Source organism: Lathamus discolor, chromosome 6 (assembly GCF_037157495.1).
Source record: "Lathamus discolor isolate bLatDis1 chromosome 6, bLatDis1.hap1, whole genome shotgun sequence".
Lineage (NCBI taxonomy): Eukaryota > Metazoa > Chordata > Aves > Psittaciformes > Psittacidae > Lathamus > Lathamus discolor.
In genome coordinates this window covers 20,474,833-20,498,165 of record NC_088889.1, presented here as the reverse complement: position 1 = coordinate 20,498,165, position 23,333 = coordinate 20,474,833, and the positions used below count along the sequence as shown (strand labels likewise).

General features: G+C 42.9%; 1 protein-coding gene and 1 long non-coding RNA gene across 5 annotated transcripts in view; one reads left to right on the top strand and one right to left on the bottom strand.

Annotated features, from left to right (window-relative positions):
- The window catches only part of RHOJ (ras homolog family member J), a 58,781-nt gene extending 53,665 nt beyond the window's left edge, over positions 1-5,116 (bottom strand). The window contains exon 1 of the mRNA XM_065683897.1: positions 4,453-5,116. Coding sequence (XP_065539969.1) covers positions 4,453-4,627 — 175 coding nt within the window. The 5' untranslated portion in view covers positions 4,628-5,116. The remainder of the gene's footprint in view (positions 1-4,452) is intronic.
- Positions 5,117-13,714: 8,598 nt separating this feature from the next.
- On the top strand, positions 13,715-22,404 carry LOC136017533 (uncharacterized). 4 transcript variants are annotated; one of them, XR_010613954.1, is made up of 5 exons: positions 13,715-13,786; positions 15,436-15,491; positions 16,999-17,053; positions 20,264-20,353; positions 22,310-22,404. It is a non-coding gene; the product is annotated as an uncharacterized LOC136017533 (long non-coding RNA). The 4 variants fall into 4 exon arrangements; XR_010613955.1 differs by lacking the exon at positions 13,715-13,786 and adding an exon at positions 14,994-15,107; XR_010613956.1 differs by lacking the exon at positions 16,999-17,053.
- The last annotated feature ends 929 nt before the right edge of the window (positions 22,405-23,333 follow it).

Genomic DNA, 23,333 nt, shown 5'->3' with positions numbered 1-23,333 from the left:
TAATTTGCAGAGCTTCAGTCATGGCTGAACTATTCTGTATGCTATTCATTAGCTGATCACATGCCACTGCTAATTTTTTTCAAATGGGTTCACTATTTATAAATGTTCACTAGTTTGTGCTGACATACGAGGGGAGGGAGGGTCATATTCATTCTATATCTACTTTATGAACAGAACAGAAGAATTCCAGTTGGAAGGGACCTACAGTGATCATCTGGTCCAATTGCCTGACTACTTCAAGGCTGACCAAGTTAAAGCATGCTGTTAAAGCCATTGTTCAATTCCTTCTTAAACACTGACAGGCTTGGGGCATTGACCGACTCTTTGGGAAGCCTGAATATAAATTTATGGAGGAATAAATTTCATGCTAAAAATTGCTGGGGTTTTAGGGTTCATGAATACCAAATGGGATGCTTGGTGGCTGCCTAAGTAACAACACACATCTCACTTCTGTATTTCACAGAGCAAGCCTGTTAGTTTTGGTATTATTAAACCAACTTTACTAGTTGAATTGAATTATTTTGTTGGTACAACCTCAGCCCTAATTAAGCATTTATAACCTCACATAGCTAGACACAATACAAGTCACCCCGACTGAGAGACCTTTGCTCATGGAAAATCGGCATCTGATGTTTGAAAGACAGAATGGAACCAGCATGCTAAAGCATCTACTCACTATCCAAACAGTCTCTATTGTTACAGTTATTGCCAGTAATATCCTGTTTGTCACTGGGATAGCACTTTGGTTTGCCTGCCATAGAAATAGCATTTACCTCGTGGTTAAACCCTTTCAGTGTGGACCTATGGAAATTCACCAAACGTGACGGAACCCCAGGACTCTGATCGCCAGAGAAACCTCTTCAGAATGCCTTGATAAGTAACCAAACTTGTAAACTTCCATACATCAAACAAAATAAACCATTTTTGTATCCAAATAACAAATGCGCCTTTCCCATCTGTCTGGCATTGCCTCTGACCCTACTCTACATCCATCACATCCCAAGCCTGGCAACAGGCCCTGAACAAATCTGCTTTTGTAGACTGTGGGTGAAATCTGTGGCAGAATATTACTAGTGCAGAGCTAATAACTGGTTTGGACTTTGGTACAGTGCAGCTGCATACATGGTGAAACCAACAGCTTTTCTTCCCAGACATCACCATATCTGAGTTGTAAATGCTGTGTGAGTTGTCTGCAGGAAGCCTGCTCCTTCCCTAGGTGAAATCCATCTACTGCCTTTGATTTCTTACAGGGACGTTGGGCCCAAATTTTGTAGTTTTTTTCGAGCCCTTTCATGTGAAAGGTACTGAATAAGTACTGTACAGGTCTAATACTGTTGGAGCTCAGCCCTTTGAAATGCTGGTTGCTTCCTCTTGGGCACCCTTGTCACTATGTTCACCTGCTTCACCTGTCCCGTGGAAACCTGCCCAGGCAAGGAGCTAAAAAGATACAACACAGCAGGGGCAAGTACATGTAGCTGCAGGGCCGTGAATGGTTAATGCCTTGGCCACAGCAGTGGTGCATCTGGAGCTTTTCCCAGTGCTGGGCTGGATAGTATCACTGTCTCCCCCGAGTAGCTGGAGTCGTGTCAGTGAGAAACTACTCTGAGATCACCACTGGAGTCCTCAATTTTTAATGCTTTCCCCTCTCCCTACTTTTTCCATTAGAAAGAAGGAAATTGGTAAATGCCGTGGGACTCACAACCAGGCTGTGACCTGGTGAGGCAAGAGGGAGAGCTTGCTAACTCACCACTGCTGGTAACAACACCTGGGTGAAAAACCTTCAATGGAAAGTGCAGCTTCACAAAAATCTGTAGCAATTAATTGCATTTAAGCATTTCCAGCATGGAAGACCAGAATCAAATGGTTTCAGCTTGTTTGGAAGCGTTGGAATGGTTGGATTTGGCAGAGCCAAGGGCAGGGGCAGACAAATTGGTTCCCTGGGGTAAATTCAAACATGATTTTGCAGAGCCTCAACCACCCTGCAGGATCTGCCCATGTATGAAGCCTCCCTCAATGCCATGGTGCCTGTGGTATCACCATGCCCATGGTACCGCTGTGCCCATGGTACTACTGTACTACCTCTCCTCTCGACTCTGGCTCTGCCTTAGCTGAATGGGCTGCTGCTACAGAATATCCTGAAGTCTGTAATCTCAGCAGTAAGGTTGCCCCAAGCGAGCTCTTTACTCTCTTAAAACCCACAGTATTTTAGATTATGTTATGCTTTATGCCATGTAATATTTTTATGTTTTATGAGTGGGACTTTTTCTGCTCCAGAAGTAATTTCCACTGCTCAATTCTATGCGCAGTTTTGTAGTGAAATTCGTTTAATAAATGATGCGATTTCTCAAAACCCTGAAATTACGCCTTTGATGAGTGCTAGTTTTGACCACTGCCGCTGAATAGGTTTTCTCTTAGAGTAACATGTTAATATATGGAGCTATTTTTTCCCTTATCTTTCTGAACTTTCTCACTGAAAACATTCTTAGTTTATATTTATGTGCCGTAAATAGCTGTAGATATTTTAGATGTCTAACTCTTCAAACTCTGAAAATGGAGCTTGATTTCAAACTGCATTTATGCTGCTTTTACCTTATACCCTAAGGAAATAAGGATTACGCAGTGACATTCTTCATCTTCCCATCCTTCTCTCAGCCCTCCTCTCCGTCAGTAACTTTTGAGCCCACTGGCAATTTCTACTGCTTCTGGCAGAGAGGAAAGGAAATTGAAGCAAGTCCTTGCAAGTCACCTGCAGTTGGGTAGGGAAGAGAAACTCAGCGTAGCGTCCCTACCGAGTGCCAGCCTGCCTGTCTGGCATCAGCACCTGTGTGTGTGCACAGCCCCATGCACATGTGCCCCCACGCTCACACCAAAACCACTCAGCCACAGGCTGATGCATAGATGATCTGGCACTGGCTATTGGACACGGAAGTATTTGCAGGGCATGGAGAGAAAGAAGGGCGAGTAAGTGCTGCAACTGGTGTATAGCTGGGAAGTAAAGCTGTGAGGGATAAGAGATCTCAGCTTTTCAAGGGAAAATGAATGCTGTTGCACTATAAGACATAGATTTGCACAAGCCAGGCTTCCTTAGGGTGTTTGGCTCATGCAAGTGTGTGTTTAGAACATGCAATATGCTTTCCTATATCTTGTTTGGGTAAAGGTTGGGGTTTTTTTTATTTTTAATGGTGGTTTATCTGGTGGGAAGGGTAGAGGAAAGAAAGTGTTGCTTGCATTAGAAGTGGTGCTGCCCACTCTTGTGGAGGAACAGGACTTCACATTTTGATGGATCAGATTCTGCAATTACACAGCTTGCTTGTTTGGCCAGTTCATCTGCTAAACCTGACATGAAGCCAGAATGAAAGCAGAGATTTTCCCATTACAGAATACCAAATCTATGATAAGCCATGCCATAAAAATTCAGTTTTTAAGGAGGTGGGGAGAGAATGGGGGAAACTCCAAATGTTGCTGCAAGATAAACAATGAGTTTTGCAGTGCTTCTAGAATCCGTGTTTCATCTCATAAACAACAGCTGTAAGCCAAAGGAGCAGTGAGAGAAGAAAACCAGCAGAATTTGGGATAGGAAAATTCAAGCAGGAGTTTGAGCAACAGTTTTAGCCTAGCACACCAGCTGCATGATAACTTTGGACACAGGTGGGTAATGCAAGTAATTGCTACAGAAAGAGGCCTGTGAATATTGTACTTATATCTGAGTCTGTTTTGCACAGCGATGCAGTGAACATCATTGATGATCTTGATTACGTTCTTTTTTTTTTCTTACGCTACAAATTCCCTCACAAGAAAGTACTCGAACCAATCACCACTTCAGCTTTCCCTACAATCAAGTTATAGCATTAAAACCTATTTTTAGATGGAGTAACAAATGTCTCTGAAAGGATTTATACTCTGACAGCACAGAAAGAGACTATGCTGGTTTTCTCAAAGATTACTACTTAAATAGTAAATTCTCAAAGATTATCGCTTAAATAAGATATAAATATTGCAATCCCTGCATCTTTTGCCATGAGGCACAAGATCACTGATAGCACATATTTTTATGTGCATATACATATAATCTTCATAACTGCAGCCTGCGAAGTTTGTAACTTCAGAATTTCAGAAGCAAACCAAGAATACAGATTGAGGGAGGCAGAACTGTATTTGTTGTCCCCAAAATCCAGGGGATTTGATTGTATCTCTGACACTGGTTATTCTCCAAAACTAAAATAAAAATTGGAAAGAAACAAATAAATTCTCTGAATAAATCCTGCATTGCCCCAATTATATGAGCTGCCATCTAAGCTGCCAGGCTACCATCCGGGCCTGAATCACATTCCTGGACAAGAAGTAACCCATGCACCCCCTTTGAACAATCCTCTCCTCTCCTTGAGCTTCCTTTACCTCCCACCTGGCTCTGCTGCAGTTCTCAATAAAATTCCTTTTAAAATGCTTTCTTACCTGCATAGTGGTCAAACACAGTAGGGACATACTCCTCTGGGAAGGCATCATTGGCATAACTCATCAGCAAACAGGTTTTCCCAACTGCACCATCCCCAACCACCACACATTTTAACATCTTCTTTGTGTTATTGCTGCTCCCGTCAGTGCAGTTGTCATTTTCCTTGCAGTTCATTCTTGCTGTTGCTGCTGCCGCCGCTGCTCTTGCTTCTCCCAGGACTTCCAAGTACACATGAAGGAAAAATGAAGTGCGACTGTATTGACTTTTCCTGAGTTTGGGGGGGGGGGGGGGCAGCAAATCTGAAACTCAGGAAATCATACTAATGTTTCCAGGCTGTCACAGCTACTTCTAACAATTACCAGATCAGTAAAGAGAATCATTGAGGTGAATAAATTAAATATACAGAGAGAAATATCATAAAAAAGCTATCTGACCCTTCTCATTCGTCCGAGTCAGGAAATCTTCATCCTGCTTGGGAGTTCTCAGTATTTATTGCGACTTAAAAAATATCAGCAGTCTGCGGCTTTGATTCGCGTTTCTCTTCCTCCAGCTTGGCTGCAGGAATCAGGGATTCCTGTTAAATCCACTCCATTTTCCATTTCATTTCTAACATGGAGGAGAGCCTGGAGGTTTTTAATGGAGTTTTTCCTTTCTTTCTCCAGCTTGCTGTGTGTCAGGAAATCATGGGTTTCCTGCTGAATTCCATATTAGGATCAGTGGGCTTGTGAAGGGCTGCAAACAATGGGAGCTCTGTGTGTATTTGTACTTTGGAGGAACTCTGCCAGGACATGGAGAAAGAAAAACACTAGAGGTCTCTCTGCAGACCCAAGTTTTTAGGCTTCCTGCTCCATCCCGTGCTCGAGCTGCTTTCTGGGCTGCAGCACTGGTTCCAGCCAGGAGGATTTCGAAGAGGCTGTGGAAGTCACGGGTGTTGGACCTACACAGCCAGGCGGGGTACAGGGGGCTGCAGGCTGCGCTCATGTCTCAGGGTTGCCTGTTGTTCCCAGGTGCAATCTCCTCTGATCTCGGATAGATATTTTCTTCAATTTGGGAGGGGAAGAGGGGGAGGTAGAAAGGCAGACAGGAGGTATAGTGGGTAGGTAATAGTTAAGGTCATCTTTCTGTGTTTATAGCTCTTTAAAGAATTTGTTATAAAGAATAAATAATTGATTTTTCGATTTGGGCACTCAGGAAGTTTATTTCCCCTCAAACACACACACACACACACACACACACAAAAAAAAAAACAAAAGAGGGATTTTTCCCCTCCTAGAGTATGTATGTAAATACAGACAGAGAGAGAAAAAAAGTGAAATTAAGAGCAACAGAAATTTAAAAAAAATATAAAAAACTAAAACACCACATTGCAATCTGTGGAAAACCAGCTTTGAACTGTGTGATTCCTGTCCCCTCTCCTGCTTTGTTTTGGCATTCCACGTGCCTCCCAAGTCTTTCTTCCATTTAAATACATAACAGTGTATATGCTTCTGAGGGGCCAAGCTCCTTGTTCCTTCCACAGGAAAGATTTTGCTATTTCCAGGAGAAACGAGCCATCCACTAACATAAACCCGGGTACAGCAGCCCAGCACATCCCGCTGGCTGTGTTTCCCTTCCATGAGAATTGAAGGCTTTGAAAGGGGGAAACACTCCCTGCTGGGACTCGACAGGGAAGCACACTGGTGCTAAACACTTCCGCTGCCTTGATCATGCCTGGTTGGAAAGAAATGCCCAAAAGCACATACAGGCTTGGAGCAGTGCGCACCTGAGAGTGTAAAGACCAAAAAACCTTACAAAGGAACTGTCTTAGCCCCAGACTGCAGAAGTAAAACACAGCCTTAATAATGAACCTCTTTGTCCCCAAACTGTGTGTGTTCATCAGTTTTTGGACACTTAAGATTCAGCTGAATAGGGTGCTGGGCCATCTAGTCTAGTCATGCTTTGCCAAAACAGGTTGGACCAGATGATCTACGATTTTGCAGTGAAGGGGCACAGCAGACCCACCTGCAGTCTCCCCTGGACAGGCTAAGCCCCACCACTGTCAGACCTCTTCAGTGATCTAACTGTATGCTGGACCTGCTTTGACCACCTTTCCCAAGAAGTGACAGATGGATAAAACATGTAAGCAGTGTTAAACAAGGTTGGTTTGTTTACCTGGAGAACCCCAGGGAGCTTTACTTTCTGTCTCTTACCAGGAGTCTTGGTCAGTCAGTAATTTGTGCACAATGTCCCATGTTCTTAATCTTCTTCATGACCTCTTCCATGTTGACACCAGGTTTCTCAGTAGGCAGTGTTAGGCTCAGTGTCACAACCACTGACACAAGGCATCACTAAAGGGTTTCCCACAGTTAGGAGTTCAGGTGGCATCCTCTTGACTTCAAAACTACAGCCCAGGGCTGAGGTTTCCCCAAGAAAACTTGTGAGCTCTGAGCACCTAAACCCTCATTCTCTAAGCATTTACTATGCTGATCTTTTCCACCACCAGCAGAACAGCTGGAACATCCTGAGGGTCATCAGTGTTACAGGGATTTACTCTTTAAGCTTCTTTCTAGTTGCAATTGAGGTCAAACTCCAAGTCTATGCCTCTGTTTAGCGATTTTGTAGCTGAGTAGGTAACAGCACTACTTTGGCACAATGAAGCTGCCTACAAACGACAGTGAGGAAGTCACAGGGCTATTGGTAATGATTAGTAAAGCTCAGAAGGTCTCATAATTTTATCTCAATCCAGGGTTTTTTTGCTCTTTCACTAATCAGGTTAGAAATGGTCAGGTTTGCTCACAAGATCTCTGTTGTTCCCATCTCACAAATCCAATAGGAGCAGGCAAGTTCCAAGCCACAAAGTTTGGAAAAACCTGGCTGAATTTAAAACGTGAATCCAGTTATTCTAAATGCTTGGAAAGCTTGTTTAAGTGAGTGTGGTTCTCAGGTATCCAACCCACTTTAATTCCTATTCATTTTACTACTTTCTAGCCAAGACCACCATGGCAAGAAAGGGGACTAAAATAAAAAATAGATATGGCCAGGCGCTATTAGCACTGGTATGAAGATGTCAACTGAGATGTTTTCTAGCATAGTTTCTCAAGCAAAGAACTCTGCTATAGAGGAAGTGCCTCTGACCTTTCATTAATTAGGAAATTAACTGGCAGCAGATCTACTCCTAAGACTGCGGAGTATGTCCAACTCCCAGATATATGTATGGAAGCATCAGCTACATCTTCATCAGCACTGGTCTGACAGGACATCCCTGGGGCTGCTTCCTTGGGAATTAGCAAATTCGAAGACTAGTGCAAGAAATTTTAGTGAGAAGATCTGTAGGAGATGAAGGACTTATGAGTTTGTTAATTAGCTCTGCAATGAGCAACGTGCTCGCCAATTAACTCCATTCTATATTTCTCTGAAGGCACTGTAGGATATGATGCTCTATAACCCTCTTCCTGCTCTCTTCCCCTGGCCAGCCCTGCCATTCCCACATTTCTCTAGCCCCTTTTGCAATGCAGCAGTCTTCCTTTGTGCAATCTTACCACTTTAAAACTTGACATTCAAAGGAATTTTCTCCATTAACTGGTTTCCTTATGAGACCAGACCACTTTGATTTTGTGGGGGCTTTATTTTTCCTTACATCTTGTTCTCCTAAATGTTCCCTTTCATCATTCCTCTCTAGCCTAAGCCAAACAGATCTGCCTGTACATTCTCACTAATAAGAACAGGCAGCACAATGGGGTGGGGAATTTTGAATGTGGCTGCACTACAGTGAAGCTTTTCTCCCCATGTCTTGCTGCTAGAAACAGCCATGTACAGCCACCCGCCTTCCACCTGCAAGTGTTGATGTGGGAATGAGGTTTCTGGCGCTACTGTTGAACTCTAAAGTAACTCAGGCAAAGCTCACATTTTTTCTTACCCATTGTCTAATCTGTTCAGATTGTCAGAATTTTTTAGGGTAGGGGTTGTGTTGGTATTGGACTGAACATACCAGAACCATATTCAGTTTAACTATCACTGTACTGTTCAAAACCTGGTTTCCCTGGTGATCAGATTCACAGATTCAGGACCTTTCCCAGACTTGCGATAAGAGCCAGATGCAGTTAAAAGAATTTGGGACTTTAAGAGGTACCCACAATGACCATATTTTCAGGGGAGACCCCTAGTCCTAGATAGAACATCCTTGATGTGGCTCCTCTTTGTTCTTGGGTTGCCTGTATGTCCCTCTACATTTTGAACTGAAATAGTTGAAATCATCCTTATTGCTTCCAACCTCTCTTCCCCTTCCTTGTTTTCTAGGCAGCCTCCTACTCCAGTGAAGTGGTCATTGAGACCTCAGGTGAATTTGACATATTGAAATGCAGAAGCAGCAACTAAAGGAGAAAAAAGTAACAGTTTATCAGTGAGCACAGGAGGGGTGGAAGTGCTCTGTGTGATACCTTTTCAGAGACAGCTTGCTGAAGGGCAGGTGGTGACATCCACCTTTGAGGCTTGTAGAGTAAGAGCAAGTCTCTTCACAGCCATCACACTATCAGTCGCACTACCACCATAACACCACCATGGTGGTCCATGACAGCAGTGGGGGCTTCCCTGTTTCATGTGCTTCCATGGATACAATTAGTGTGACAGGATTTCCCAGACACACTATGGGAAAGATGAGCTTATGAAACAAATTACTTCTGGGAGATGATGTCACGCAAAGGATGATTCATGTCCTGTCCATCAGAACATGTCCAGCAGCTTCCCAGAGGCAGATGCTATATAATGAGAATTGCACATGCTGTATTTGCATGTTTGCGAATGGGAAGAGTCGTTTTCAAGTAGGAGAGATGTTGCCCATCTTGCTACCTTACATTTCATTCTGTGTCATTCACTGTAGATCTTTGCCGTGTTACTCACCTATCCACACAGCTGGTGATACTTGTCCAGAGTCTGGATTTCCAGCTGTTCTGTGCGTAGGTATTTGTATTTGGACACTGAGGATGAGTTTTCCTTGGAGGCATGAAAGTTGCCTCTCCCTTTCCCTTCCATCCACTTCTATCTCCTCCCATCATCTTCCACACCCTTCTTCACCCCTCCTCTCCTCTGTCTCATTCTCCCAATCCCTCTCCCTAGAGTAGAGCTGATGGCTGATAAAAGCTGTTTACCTCTCTCCTTATGACAGTGGAGAGAAGTGGACATATGTAAGCGTTCAGTCTGGGATTAGCATAGGAGGAAAAAATTCACTTTAGGGAATTTATTCCTCCCCATCTAAGATGTCTTATATAGAGTCTTTTTCCCTAAATAATATTTATTTTAGGCTAAGCAATACAGCAGGAAGTCAAAAAGTAGGAACCTCATCTATGCCTCTTCTGCATCTTGAAATGGCATTTACCACTGCAGATGGTGAGCTGCTGGGAATGTAAAAGGGCTGCAATCAGGAAATCAAGCTGCACTGAGGGCACCAAAATTGTAACCAATTAGCACCATGCATGTGCACATTCAGTGAAGTCATTAAAGAACAAATCTACTGTGTTCACCTCTGAGTAATGCTTGGGACATAATCTGAAATTTCTTTAAAAGCAGAGAAACTTCCCCAAGTTAGTTGTGACCAAATGTAAAGTCTCCAACTTTTAGACACAGAAAGTTAGTGTCTAAAAACGTGCCAATTGGAATCTGTAGGTTTTTGGCTCCTCCCTTTTTCAGGCCAAATTGCCAAGCTGGCTTTATCGCTGAAATGAACACATGGCTGATTCATACAACATTCACGCAGAGTTTTACTTTCTTGGAAAGAAGGGAGCAGGCTGCTTCCAGGGAGGGAATGTGCTTTTATGGTTCATGTGATCATTTTGCCTCTGCTCAAAAATAAGAAGGCTGGTGCTGTCTCCACATTCCAGGAAGAAGCAGATGGGAGGAGAATCAAAGTGGAAAGCTAAGGGATGTCACGTTCTTTCTTCTGTGTCTCCCTGCTGAGCCTATTATTAACAAAGCTTTGTGGCAAAGGCACTGCAATTAGACCCAGGAACATCGTTTTCAGACCTGCTGTTTGGACCTGCACAAGTGGAGCAGATCATTTAGGTGATGTCCTTATCTCATGTATAAAACCGGAATGAAGAACATTTCCATTTTTTCTTCCTGTTTATACTGTTAATCTTCAGGGCAGGGACCAGCTCCTGCATTGTTTGAAGGGTGTGGGTCCATGGCAGAGAAAACCAATTCACTTGCTGACTGTCACCAAGAAAGTGTCTGGTTTAACCTCACAATGTGCTTTTCAAAGGAGATAACATGTAGGAAACTCTTCTACTTCCTCCCACCCCATCCCCTTCACGTTAGTTTTTTGCTGGCTGACCTCCCCCATCTCACTGTAGGGAGAGTTTGGCTTTCCACCAGTGATGGAGTTAAAGGGAGGAATGCTGGTAGTAGCAGGTTGCTTCACTCCTTTTGTAGCAATTGGAGGTTTTATTTACATTGCCAAGTCATCTTCTTGCTTTAAAGGTGTCTGCGTGCGGTGGTAAAACAAGTGAAGAATGTAGGCACCCTACCTAGGCTTCTGAAATGTATGCCCAAAACAGCATGAGGCCTAAGATTTGAGCATTAGGTCAATGCCTTGGGGCCTGCAAGTACCTGAACATGCAATGGAAGAGGGAGGGAAAGGTGAAAAAGTAGTCACAAGCCATCAGACACATTTTCAGTACCTTGGGACGTCAGAGAGAAGTACATGAGAGCCCTGGGGAGTGGCTGCAGTGATTCCGCAGAACTCCCTGCAAAGGGGAGGACCAGGTTGCCATCACCTTCAGCAGATGCCTATGGCTCAGTTCCTCTCCACCATGGATGGTCATATTACTGACCCAACAGCACTAGCACAGCCCTGCATCCCTCCTCAGCTACCTGTAGTATTCACAAACTGCACCTAGCTTAAGGACCACAGCCTGGGCTATCTGTACCTGTGGAAATGTGTTCCTGTGCTTTCAAACCATATACCCCAGTGCTTTCCAAGAGATCTACACAGCTTTGTAGTGCTTTTGTTGCAGGTAGCACAGCTGTTAATGTACCTGTGATAACATATTTGGTTTGCGTACAGCATAAGCTGCAGTCACAGCTTTCCAGGCATGCTGCTATAAGCGCTCCTGGTGCTCTCAGGCTGATTTAGAAACTTTCATCCGTCTGTGCCTGCTCTTTCTCCTTGCTGTCTGGCTCATTCCTCTGACGAGAGGGCTCTGACATCCCTCAGGAGGAAGCAGAGGAAGCTCTGCTTATTGAGCAGTGGCCATTTGTGAAATTTAGATGTAATGTATCACTGGGGAACTGTAACTTTTAAATACTGCAGTAGGGCGCTGTGCCCTGTACCATGCTGCCATTAAGCGATGCTGCCCCATGAAGTTTTTAGGGGTCGGGGCTTCCTTTCCCTGCTCGCCTTTCTCTCACAGTAGCACACTGATGTCAAATGGGCCTGGCTGCACATTTGCCACCACCTCAGAGCTCTCTGTGCTGCTTCCAGTGTCTGCCACTACATGGCAGAAATCCCGGTGGGATGTTTTTCTTAGCTCAGAAGCACTTGAGACCATGTTGTCTTCATGGAAGTATATTTTGCAAAGGTGATATGTCAACAGATTTAGCAGGCAAAGCTGACTCTTAAGAATATCCAATTTTGTTGAACTTCATTGGAGTCAAAGGTCCTGTAACGCATCAGAGAGGTTGCAAAGTCTCAGTCGTTATGGTAATGGTCAGATACAGGTTGCTGTTTGCTTCAGCAGATGTCCAGGAGATGATCAGGGGGGATCTGTTCTCTTTCTTGTCTCTCTGATTTGCACTCTGCAGGCATCAGACCTGATTATTTGGCTTATGCAGGGATGCACTCTACATTTTCTAATATGCAATGAAGCATGTAACTTTTCATTACCTGTGGAAGTGGCTTTTGGACAGAAGCCTCTATGTCCTCTTTCCAAAGGGGATCAGTGCAGTATGGAGATGAACAGATGCCTCAAAATAAGTGGGTTTATTTAACATATGAAGCAAAACATTAGAAGAACTAACTTGATAACAGCAAGCAGCTGATAAGCTTCTGTAATTTAAATTTCAGACTTCTTTGGTGGATGTTGCTCATGAGTGACAGGAGCAGACCAACCCCAATTTAGAGGTTGTAACTAACGCAGGTGATCTGGAGACACAGCCTGATCTCAGTAGGCATCACTTTTTTCTTAGAAAAGCTTTTCCCAAAGCTCTGGGCTCACTGTGCTCATATGAGCCCTGTGACCAGATGTTACACTGGCTTTTGTCAAAGGACCCAGCTGTGAAGCTTTCCTTTTGTCACAGAGTGGCTTCTTTTTCCACTCAAGCATCCGAGTGGCCTGAGAGCACACTGCTGCAAGAACCACTTGTAATCATACCCTCCAGAGCAATTCTTCTTTAATGCCTTGCCACACAGGTAGTGAAGACGGTGAAGCACAGCCAGACTCCCATGAGCCCACCAGCCTTCGTCACCATCATCAGCTGAGCTGAGAGCCCCACTCGGCAGGTGCTGTTTAGGTACACAATGGCAAAGGAACCTGGTGGCTTCCAAAAGCATTTCAATCCTTCCTGTTCTCTCTGCAGATCTATCAGCCATGTCTCATACCTATCTGAGAAGGGAAAGCACTGGAGTCCTGGAAGAAGTTGTGTCTTTCCCTCTGTCATGGGTGAGATCCCTCCCCTCTGGTGGCAAATAAACATCAGGAATGAGGTGCTTCATTTCAGCCTTTACCATTACATTTTGAAATGCTCCAGTTATTTTTAATCCTTCCTGTAGATCATCTTCAGAGCCTTGTCTACTTTCCAAGTAGACATTGAGACCGATTCTGCTGTATTAGCTACTGGAAAATAATACAAATAATAATCCTGAGTTTAAGTCACTCATTATTTACTTCAGTACTGGCGTGGTGCTTATATACAATTCTCCTCTTTCCTAGGAGTCTTGAGCACTGTTAGTTTTTTTGCCAGATTGGAAGTACAGCTTGGACTGGCATCCCTCATTTCAATGTCTCTTTCTATTTTATCCAGACCATCTTGGGCTGTATTTTGATTATGGAATAAAAAAAAAAAAAAAAAAAAAAAAAAGAAAGGAAAAAAAAAAAAAAAAGGGGGAAAGAAAAAAAATGAAGAAACTTTGTGGGTTTTTCTCGTCCCCTGAGACTTCCAACATTTTTTGACCTGGTTCAGTTACAGTCCTTTTCCAAATTTACACTGAGGTGAGGAGGATTGGGAAACAGTCCATTGGGAAATCATACAAGAGTGGGTTCATGTGACAGATCTTTCTGCAACTTGTCATGCTGTGAATAGCAGGGCAACAGCCTTTCAGCACTCAACCATGTCACTGCCTGCCTTGCTTTTGATGGAACTGGGGTGAGTGTGTGCTTGTGGAAACAAGGTAAAACTTAACTAGTGTTTTTTATCTCAGGAAAAGGTCTGGTTTGTGTTCACATTCAATGTTTGCATAATAATATCTTAATTTAATTGTCCTCCTGTTATTGTGGCCCCTGCTCCTATTGCTCTGTGCTGGCATGTAGAATTTGCATTCAGCACTGCTTTGAAGACTGCAGTGGAAACGTGCTCATGTTTCATTAAGCATTAAAAGTACAGGGAGCAGCCCCAGGCTCACAGCATTTGCAGTCTAAAGGTGCAAATGACATTAGGGGAACCAGAAGAGAAAGTGTTGTCCAGTTGACGTGTGAGGTAGTGCTGTTGCTAGAAATAGCAGCCCGTGCCCTTGGCTCATAAATCAGTGGTTATCTCCTGTTAAACGCCTTTGAGTCATGTGCTGTGCCTACAGCAGGTTGCTCTGAAAGCAAGACCAGAGCCAGATTAGCTGTTTATAGGATTTTCGTGCTGTGGGATCTGTCACTCTGCAGTACAGTGCTAAAACTGTCCTGCCAGTGCCACTTCCCTACGTGGTAGACAACCCATGGGCTCAGGCTGGGACTCATCCGTGCTTCTCCACAACAGCAGAGATGTTTGCTTGGAAATGTCACTTGGAAAAGCATATTCCCCCTACCTACCCAGCTGTATCAAAGACTGTAAAGACCCAAGCAGGGAAAATCTGATGACAAAGGGGCTTTTCCTTAGTTTAGCTCTTTTATTCTCCTGTTGTGGCCTGTCCCTGCTGGCTCTGCTTGAATTTAGAATCATAGAATCATAGAATAATTTGAGCTGGAAGGGACCTTCAAATGTCATTTAGTCCAACCTCCCTGCAAAGAGCAGGAACATCTTCAGTTAGATCAGGTTGCCCAGAACCACATCCAGCCTGGTCTTGAATGTCTCCAGGGACAGTGCATCCACCACCCCTCTGGGCAACCTGTGCCAGTATTTTACTACTCTCATTGTAAAGAGTTTCTTTCCTCCCATCCAGCTTGAATCAATGCACATTTTAAACCACTGCGGTTAAAAATACAAATTGCAGAGCATACATCATCTTAATATCTGCTTTTGAGCTGCATTAATGCAAAGGAAATAAGAGTTATTTGTGCCTTACAGTGAAACAGAAAGGAAAGTTTGAAGTTTATCTCTATACTATGTATTTTGTCTTTCAGTATGTATCACACAGCTCACACCAGCTGCAACCATTCTGCCCCAAGGGCCAAAATCTGACTCTGGACACTTCCTTGCAACTGAGTTTCTTTGTCTGGCCAGTCCCTTGGTTCCCAGCCAACAGAAATCGAACTAACAGGTTGGCAAATTTAGGGTTTTGAGAAGAGTGGATTCAACATGGGCTCGAAATCCAAGAGATTATGACAATATAGTTATGAGATCTTCCCAGTTGCATCCCACCTCTTTCCTCCCCGAGAATAGAAACCACTTTTATATCTGAGCAGGACAGTTCTGATCAGGCAAGCATTTCACATAACCATGAGGTTACCTCTCACTATAGGCAACTGCTAACAGCTGTTGTTTCCCACTGTGGATACACACAGCTTTGTTTTTATGATGCAGGGGAAAATTTGGGCTTTCAAATCCTAACAAGCTATTTGCTTCTCCTTCTCTTTCTCTTCACACAGTTAACCTCTGTATCCAGCCACAAAGGCATTTTCTGGATAAGAGTGCAGTTGAGCAGGTGAGATTCCAGCCTTTCCTTCCTCTCTGTAATTAGCAGCCACAGACGTGGAGCTGGGTCTGACCCTTTGTCATTTTTTTTGCTAAGGCTTTTATTTATTTGACACTAGTTTTCATAGCAACTCACCAGGTAGCTGTAACAAACATTCAGCTGTACCTGACAGAAAATAGTGTGTTTGTCTGCTCAGAAGGTTATACCGAGTGTCAGGGGCCAACTGCGGTTTGAATCCTGGGGAATGCTCCAATGGTTTGATGGAAAAACCATGGAGAATTAAGCTGGAAACATTATAGTTTAAAAGCAGGATTTGTGTCACCCTGAGCTACCAGCCTCTGTTATCATGGTGTATCAAAACTCCTACTCTGTGGAGCTGGCAGGTAGCAGGAGGCTTTTAACACCCCTAATGTCACTATTCCTGGGGGGACATGCCCTTGTCACCTGTAAACTCATTTTAAATGAAGGGTTGTTTCTTTTGTTAGCTGAGGGAGATTTTTTTAATTCATCTTCTGATGTTTTTCATTGTTTCTGTGCAATAATGTTCCCAGTGCTCTTGTGATCCTTTTGTTCCTGCTCTGCCCACTTCTGGTATAAGGACACTGTGCATAGGAATGTTTGGACACCTCAAACTATCTAAATTACCTTTTTTTTTTATTTTTATTTTTTTTGCCAGACACTGTGATAATGGCCACAGTATGTGCAAATCTGAGTATTCTCTTGTTTTGGTGGACCTACTTATACTTTTGGTTTCATGTGGTGTTTTGTCTCAGGTTCCTTCACCCTAATGCAGTTTGATGGCAATGTTCACCCAGTGAGTGCTCTATCTGGAAAGGAGGACATGCTTTTATGATTCCTTGACAAAATTGAAATGCTCTCTCAGAAAACATGTTTTCACTCACAGTGAGTCTCATGACTTTACCCCAGATTCCTGCTATGATCTGGTTGCTATAATCAAGGACTCCATCCTCTCCATATTGATTCTTCACTCTTCAATAGTTTACAATCTCTTCTGTCTTTTGCTGTTGCCCAGTTTGCAAACACCTCCTTCATCTGTTTCCCCTTTGTTGTGGAAAGGTACAGTATTCAACACAAAAGCATCATTCAGTACCATCTAGTGGCTCAGCACTGTGGAGTATGAACCTCTCTCCAGCTGTCGATATTGTATAGCATCAAGTAAATTTGTTCCACGCATCCCTTGCATAGCTCATTTCTCCAATCTACCTGCTGAAGGTAGTTTTAAGGTATCCATGGTACTATCCATATTTTCACCTGTTCTTGGCTCATGACTTGGTTCTCCTGCCTAGTAATTTCTCCTCCAGCATAAATGAAGACCCCAGATACTTTTAGCCTCAGGCCATTGCTCTGTGATGTTTATCCTCTGTGTTTGGAGTAAAACTTTGATGGTTTCTGAAAAGCCATGAATGCACTGGACAGTTAGGTGACACAGTGTGCCAGTGGTCTGTGTATATTTAAGAAGTGCTACAGTTGTTAATGCTGCATTCTCCCTGTGCAGATTTAATGGAGGTGACCCCAAATGTACATCGTGTATTTTTACTGTTGTTGAACAGGTAAATCTTCCATTTGAATTCTCTTGAAAGCTTGCTAATTTCTGTCTCAGATCCACTCAAGATCTCAGCAAAGCTTCCACGAAATGGCTGTGCGGTTGAGACAGGAGTTCCTTTCTCTCTGATTGTCTTTGGAGACAACATATAATATTATGTGTGCCTTTTAACTGCAAAAAGTCTTACTGTGGTCACTAACACCTGCTGCTAATTCTAGTGAGCGTGTAAATTGTCCCATGCTGCTCTGCTTCCCTGGTTCCTTCCATTTGCAGTGAGGCATAATTTGAAGGACTGCACCTTGCACTCATTTGCAAAGCAAAATCATTCCTAGGTGTAGGCAAGTGAGGGATGAAGGAAAGGACATCCAGACATCATAAAGCAGCAATATGTGTCCAAAGCATGCCCCGATGCAGTTTTACAGCTGCCAGCAGAGGGGTAACCAGCCATGTAGACAACAGTTGCATTGCCAAGGAACAAAATTACAGAGCCAGATGTTTCTCTTGGAAGTACATTACACTGAACTTGGCAGATGAGTGCTGTAGCTGCCAAGTACATCTCTTATTTGGTCATAGGTAATGATCCCTCTATCAGGGAATGTGGAGGAAAAAGACCACACAGAATATCCTCATCAAAATGTTATTGTTAAAATGTTAACTTCTCTTGGACCAAAAAGATTTTGGAGCTCCATGGCAACCTTCACATCTTGTTTGAAGGATGATGTTGTTTACTACCAGGCATGAAGTGAGAAACTTACAGTAACTGAAGCCAAGTGCTTTCAAGGTATTTGTTACTGAAAGGTGACTAATAGGCTGATTTTTTTATAGCAACCACAGTTGCTTGTGGGCGCTGTTGTAGTTCTCAGCTAAGACTGCAAGTGAGAAGGAGAACTTCTGTTTCTGTCTTTGAAGTAAAAACCAGTAGTCTGGGTTTCTGAGGACATGTTTATGCTGCAGCCATATCTGCGATGCAGAGTGATAGAGACAGACCCAATCTAGCTTTAAACTAGCCAGCTGGGTGTCAGTAGAGACCAGTCACTGCGGTGCAGAGCACCTTCATCAAGTCACTGCCTGTATATCTTCACTGGAAAAATTTGAAGCCTGATGTTGTCTGTACTGCTGTCTAGAGCTAGCACTGCTACTGTCCACATTACTCTGCAATGGCAACATGTAGACACATAGTCCCAGATTCATGCCAAATAGTGGGATGCAATTCATAAAAGTGCTGGAGTTAGGAGGTCTGGCTATGGTGTTATCAACAAAGAATGACTGCTACCTCCTCAGGGAGATCTACCCCTCCAAAGACTCCAGACACCACTATAAGTACTTATCTAGTGAGAACATAGATGACTAAATTTTTGGAAATAGGTAATATAAGCATGTCTGAAATAACTGGAGAGATGATTCATGTCTTATGTCTTTCAGTTATCTTTCTTAAAGTTTCTGAATTTGATTCTTCTCTTCTGGGGCTCTCAAGTTGCAAACCCAATTCTTTCTTTAAGTATCTTTAATAACCAAAGAGGAACTTACTTTCCCCTAAAAATTACTTTGGGGCAACATTTCCTATGTTGCCCAGGGAGGTTGTGAGTGCTCCATCCCTGGCAGTGTTCAAGGCCAGGTTGGATGAAGCCTTGTGTTGGATGGTTTAGTGAGAGGTGTCCCTGTCCATGGCAGGAGGGGTGGAACTAGATGATCTTGAGGTCCTTTCCAACCCTAACCATTCTATGATTCTATATTAAACTCACCCTTGCACCATCAGCAAATTTAAGATCTGATATCTCAGGGATTGCAACAGAGTTCAGTAAAGCTACAGACCATAAATGAAACTTGCAGGTCATACTGAACAATTTCTTTGTCTCCAATCGCATCTACTTGATGGCCCTACCACTCATCAGCAGCTGAGGGAAGGAAAAGGTCAGGTTAAAAACTGTCTGTTTGGAGTGAGACACACAGCATTGCTCACACATTTTCCAGGGACTCAGGGACAGTAAGTTTCTCTCCCCATCTAGTGGTCATTAAGAGACTTTTAATAAAGCAGTAGCCTAAACCTGGGTGTTTAACCGCCCTCTGTGAGTGATGCATTTTGCATTTTTTTCATGCCAGCACAGGGAGGAGGTGGTTGCTCCCTTTGTTGTAGCTGAGATGAAGGCAGAGAGGAGGATTTCTGGAGGATTCCTTTTGTTTCCAATACACTCTTAATCAAAATATGATGAGGGTAAGAAACTGAACTGATGGTAGGGAATGATTGTTAACAAACGATTGGGAAGTGGCTGCTAATTTTTCTTTCCTCTAATCCTCCTTTGCGAGTTTTGTGGTGAATGGGAGTAAGTTTGAAATGTGACAGGGAACAGAAATATCTTCATTGCTGACAGCTTGTTTGGCCTGGCTGTCATTGATTCTTTCTGAAAACAATGTGACATTGGGTGAGAGAACAAGAACATGAAATCAAAATTAATATTAATGTTAAGAAAGTCTGCTACTGACTTGTCTAAATCTGGGGGGCTAGCAGAGTAAGTAGTGAAAGCAAATGGAGTTGTTAGAATTTTTCCCATTCCAGTGCCCTAATTTGTTATCAGAAACATGGGAAGAATATATATAAAGCAAAAATATGGTTGTAATATTAACACAAGACATTCCATTACCTTCCAAGAGATTACTTATGAAACACAGCCTTCAGGACTGTTAAATGGGTAGTGGTCCTTTTTGGGAAATCAGTGCTGCTCCCCTTTTAGAGTGGGTCATGAAACAGCACAGAGAACAATCCCAGTGATATCTTGTACTGACTGTTGGTTACCTGTGGATGGCTCCTTGCCTCAGTGCTAGACGATCTCTCAGTATGTTTTCCAGAGCTTCATGGTAGTTTTATTATTCTGTAACTGTGAAATGAGGGGAATGATATTTTTCTTTCTGTGAACAAAGGTGACCTTTGGGGGCACTGGGTGGAGGAGGAACTCAGAGTCTGCTTGCTCGTGGTGCTGCTCCACTATCTCACCTGAGATACCTGTTATAGCCATCAGTGATGAGCCTTCCCCTCCTGCACACTAATAAAGCCTTTTAACTGGGATTTGAACTGCTCTGAGCTCTAGGAGATTGGGACAAGCTTCCCTGTTGAAGAGACAGACATTTCCCCTCTTAGAAAAGGGGTACTCACTGCTGTAGACTTCCCATGGACTGACTCATCTATCTGACTGAGTTTGTTTTTAATAAATCCCTAAAATAGGAAGGAAATCTGAAAGCTCTATGACACCATGGAAAAGGATCAAATTCTCCTGGCAGAAGGTTTCCACATCTGACACCACCTTTCTGGAAGGTATGGTGGGATGAGTTTGAGATGGAAAAAGTGCAAGTTAGATTTTGTCCTTATCTCACACCTAGTTATTATTTTCTCCACTTGATTCTATGGAGACCTTTCATTCTGTGCCTTACAGTGCTATAATAAAGCAGATGGAGAGAAATGTTCATCTTCCCTCTAGCTCTCTTATCAATACCTCTTATAACAGTAAATAGCAGAAAAACGGAGCTTGCTTGTCAATGTTACCAGCTGCCATTGCTTTCTTTAAACATAGAGTCACATATTTGTTCCTAACTTTTCTAAAATAAATAACAGCGTTGGACAGGGCTGGGGGCATATTTTCTTACCTTAATAAGATCTTAGTGGCAGCCCATGTAAGATATCTTGGGTTTTTTTATTTTTAATTTCAGTAGTTGTTTCCTTTTCAGAGGATATGAAAGAAGCTAGTTGAAGGCAGACTCATAGAATCATAGAATAGTTAGGGTTGGAAAGGACCTCAAGATCATCTAGTTCCAACCCCCCTGCCATGGGCAAGGACACCTCACATGGTCTCTAATTATTCTCAAATTAGGTTAGATTGACAGCTAACTCTAATTTACACAGTAGCATACCTATATTCATAGGGGTATATAATTGACAATGCATCATTGATCTAGCATAGCTCTATGAGCATGGGAGGGGAGTGCATCCCCTTCCCCATCAGCATCACGTTTCCTGCCTCTTCCTTGGATACAGCTGGTTCTGGTTTGTCTGTGGCCTCTGCTTTACCAGACATCACACGCATGTCCTGTCCTCCTGGGTGGATACGACCTTAACTGAGGCCACCTGCATATTCCTGAAATTTTACTTTTCATTATTAACACAATTAATGGAAATATTGAGTGCAATTGAGCAGGATGGACCACTTCAGAAGCTCAATGGCAACATGTGCTATCAGCCTGAGGACAACTTGTTTGCAGGCAGATGCTCTTGGAAACCATACTTCGTTAGTTTCTCATGACTGAAATCAAGATATCCAACATTTAATACCTTCTCCTTTCCCAGTAATCCTGTCAAAGAGGGAAATTAGTTTGGGTTTGGTACAATGTGTTCTTGACGCATCCACTCTGGCTTTTTTTTAATCCCTTTATTGCTCTCCTAGTGTTTATAAGCAGATTGTTTAATAATTTGCGCTAGTCTCTTTCCAGACTGACAGTTTAATGGTTCCCCAGATTCTCATTTTCTACCTTTAAAAGGGAGAGGTACACTGTTTACCCTCCTCATATGCAACACAAGTGATTTCATGTGAAGTAGCAGCAAAAAGATATTGCATTATGACAACTATTCTGAGTCATCCTGAGGATTAATCGGAAACAACGGCAGTGATGGGACCTGAATGGTAACAAAGCAGCAGGGAGAGGCCATGCAGAGGGCGTGTGGCAGCAGCAGTGGCTCAGTCAGGATGGGCTGCAGAGGGAAAAGCAACTGTCAGACAAGAATTGCACACACTGGACAATGAGCGGTATCAAAACAGTCGGGTATTTGGCTCTTGGTATTTTGATATTCTGGAAGGGCAATGTTGGCTTGGTGCACAGCTGTCCACCTCCCACTGTTGAAAAGCCAAACTTCCCTTTTCCAGCACTCAGTGATGGCCTGAAAGAACTGAAAAGGCAATGCACAACATTTAGCTTCAATCATATCCACGTTAATACCCGGTGCACAAAAAAAAAAAAACAAAACAAAAAAACAAACAAAAAAAAAAAGAGAACCCTGTAGTTTAATAAAAAATGAATTAGCTTTCCAAACAGTTTATTTTCTAGAAAAGTTTCCTTTTCTCCAACATTGCTTTATTGACCTATTCTGGTGGATTAGGTACTGGGACATGATGCTTATATAAACTTCCTCAATAAGCTATATTTGACACAAACATCCCTTAAGGAAACTATTCTGTTCTTGCTGCTGCTAAGTGTATCTTTTCTTTTTGTTTTAATTCAGAACACAAGAACAGAAGCCGTAAGAACAGAGAAATCAGAAGACACCTGCATTGCTAATAGCTTTACAATTTTCCCTTTGCCTGTCTTTGCATTAAAGAAAGAAAATGATTACATTCATTGCTAGTTTGGATCTGTCTTTACAGTGTCTGCTTCTCACAGCTTAGAAAATTAAAGTTTGGGGAAATCCCATCATTCTGGTGATAATGAATTTCAGTTTCCAACACGTTTGATGTGTAACATCACATGAAATATTTGTTCATTTAACACTGAGCTGTGATGGCATTGAGGTTGTTCATGAGCTTCTCTCTTTTTACAGTGTAGGATTGTGGCTCAACCTTAGCCGCTTGCTATAAAATGTAGGTCCTGTGCATGGCCATACAAGTTGACACACTAAAGGAAACAAAGGGATGACTGAATACCTGAAGGCGAGGGCAGTTTTAAGTGTTTGCAGAATCGACCCCTTAATTCGACATTATTCTTTCAGAGTAAAACCAGTAGCATTGTTAACTACAGTACCCATTGTGGTGCATTGTGCTACTGCCCACGCAGTGAAGAAAGCCATTGAAAAGACATTGCTATTTCCAGTTACTAGTTTTATCTGTATAGAGACAACAACCACAGAAGAAATCTTCTATCTCATAGTAGAACGTGGATTCCCTTTTTCAGTAGTTACTGTAGGAAATGAAAAGGGACTACCTGTAGAATTTCATGCCAGTTCTTTGAAGAATATATCATTATTATTTGCTATTCTGTGTTGAGTTGCAGCACAGCTTTTCATGACAGAGTACTTTTTTTGGCACAGACTCTGGAGGTGCTGCTCATGGTGTGCATCATGGCCTTACTGTTGCTTGTAAATCCACCCTCCTATGTCACGCATGGAAGAGTATTTGGGTACAGGTTTCCACCTGGTTTAAAGTGGTCTGGCGAGCTGATGTGCTGAAGTTGGTGGATAGGTTATGTGAGTTGAAGACCCCTGTCTCTCCTCACCCATCTGCCTCCCAAGCACTGGACACTTCCACTGCAAT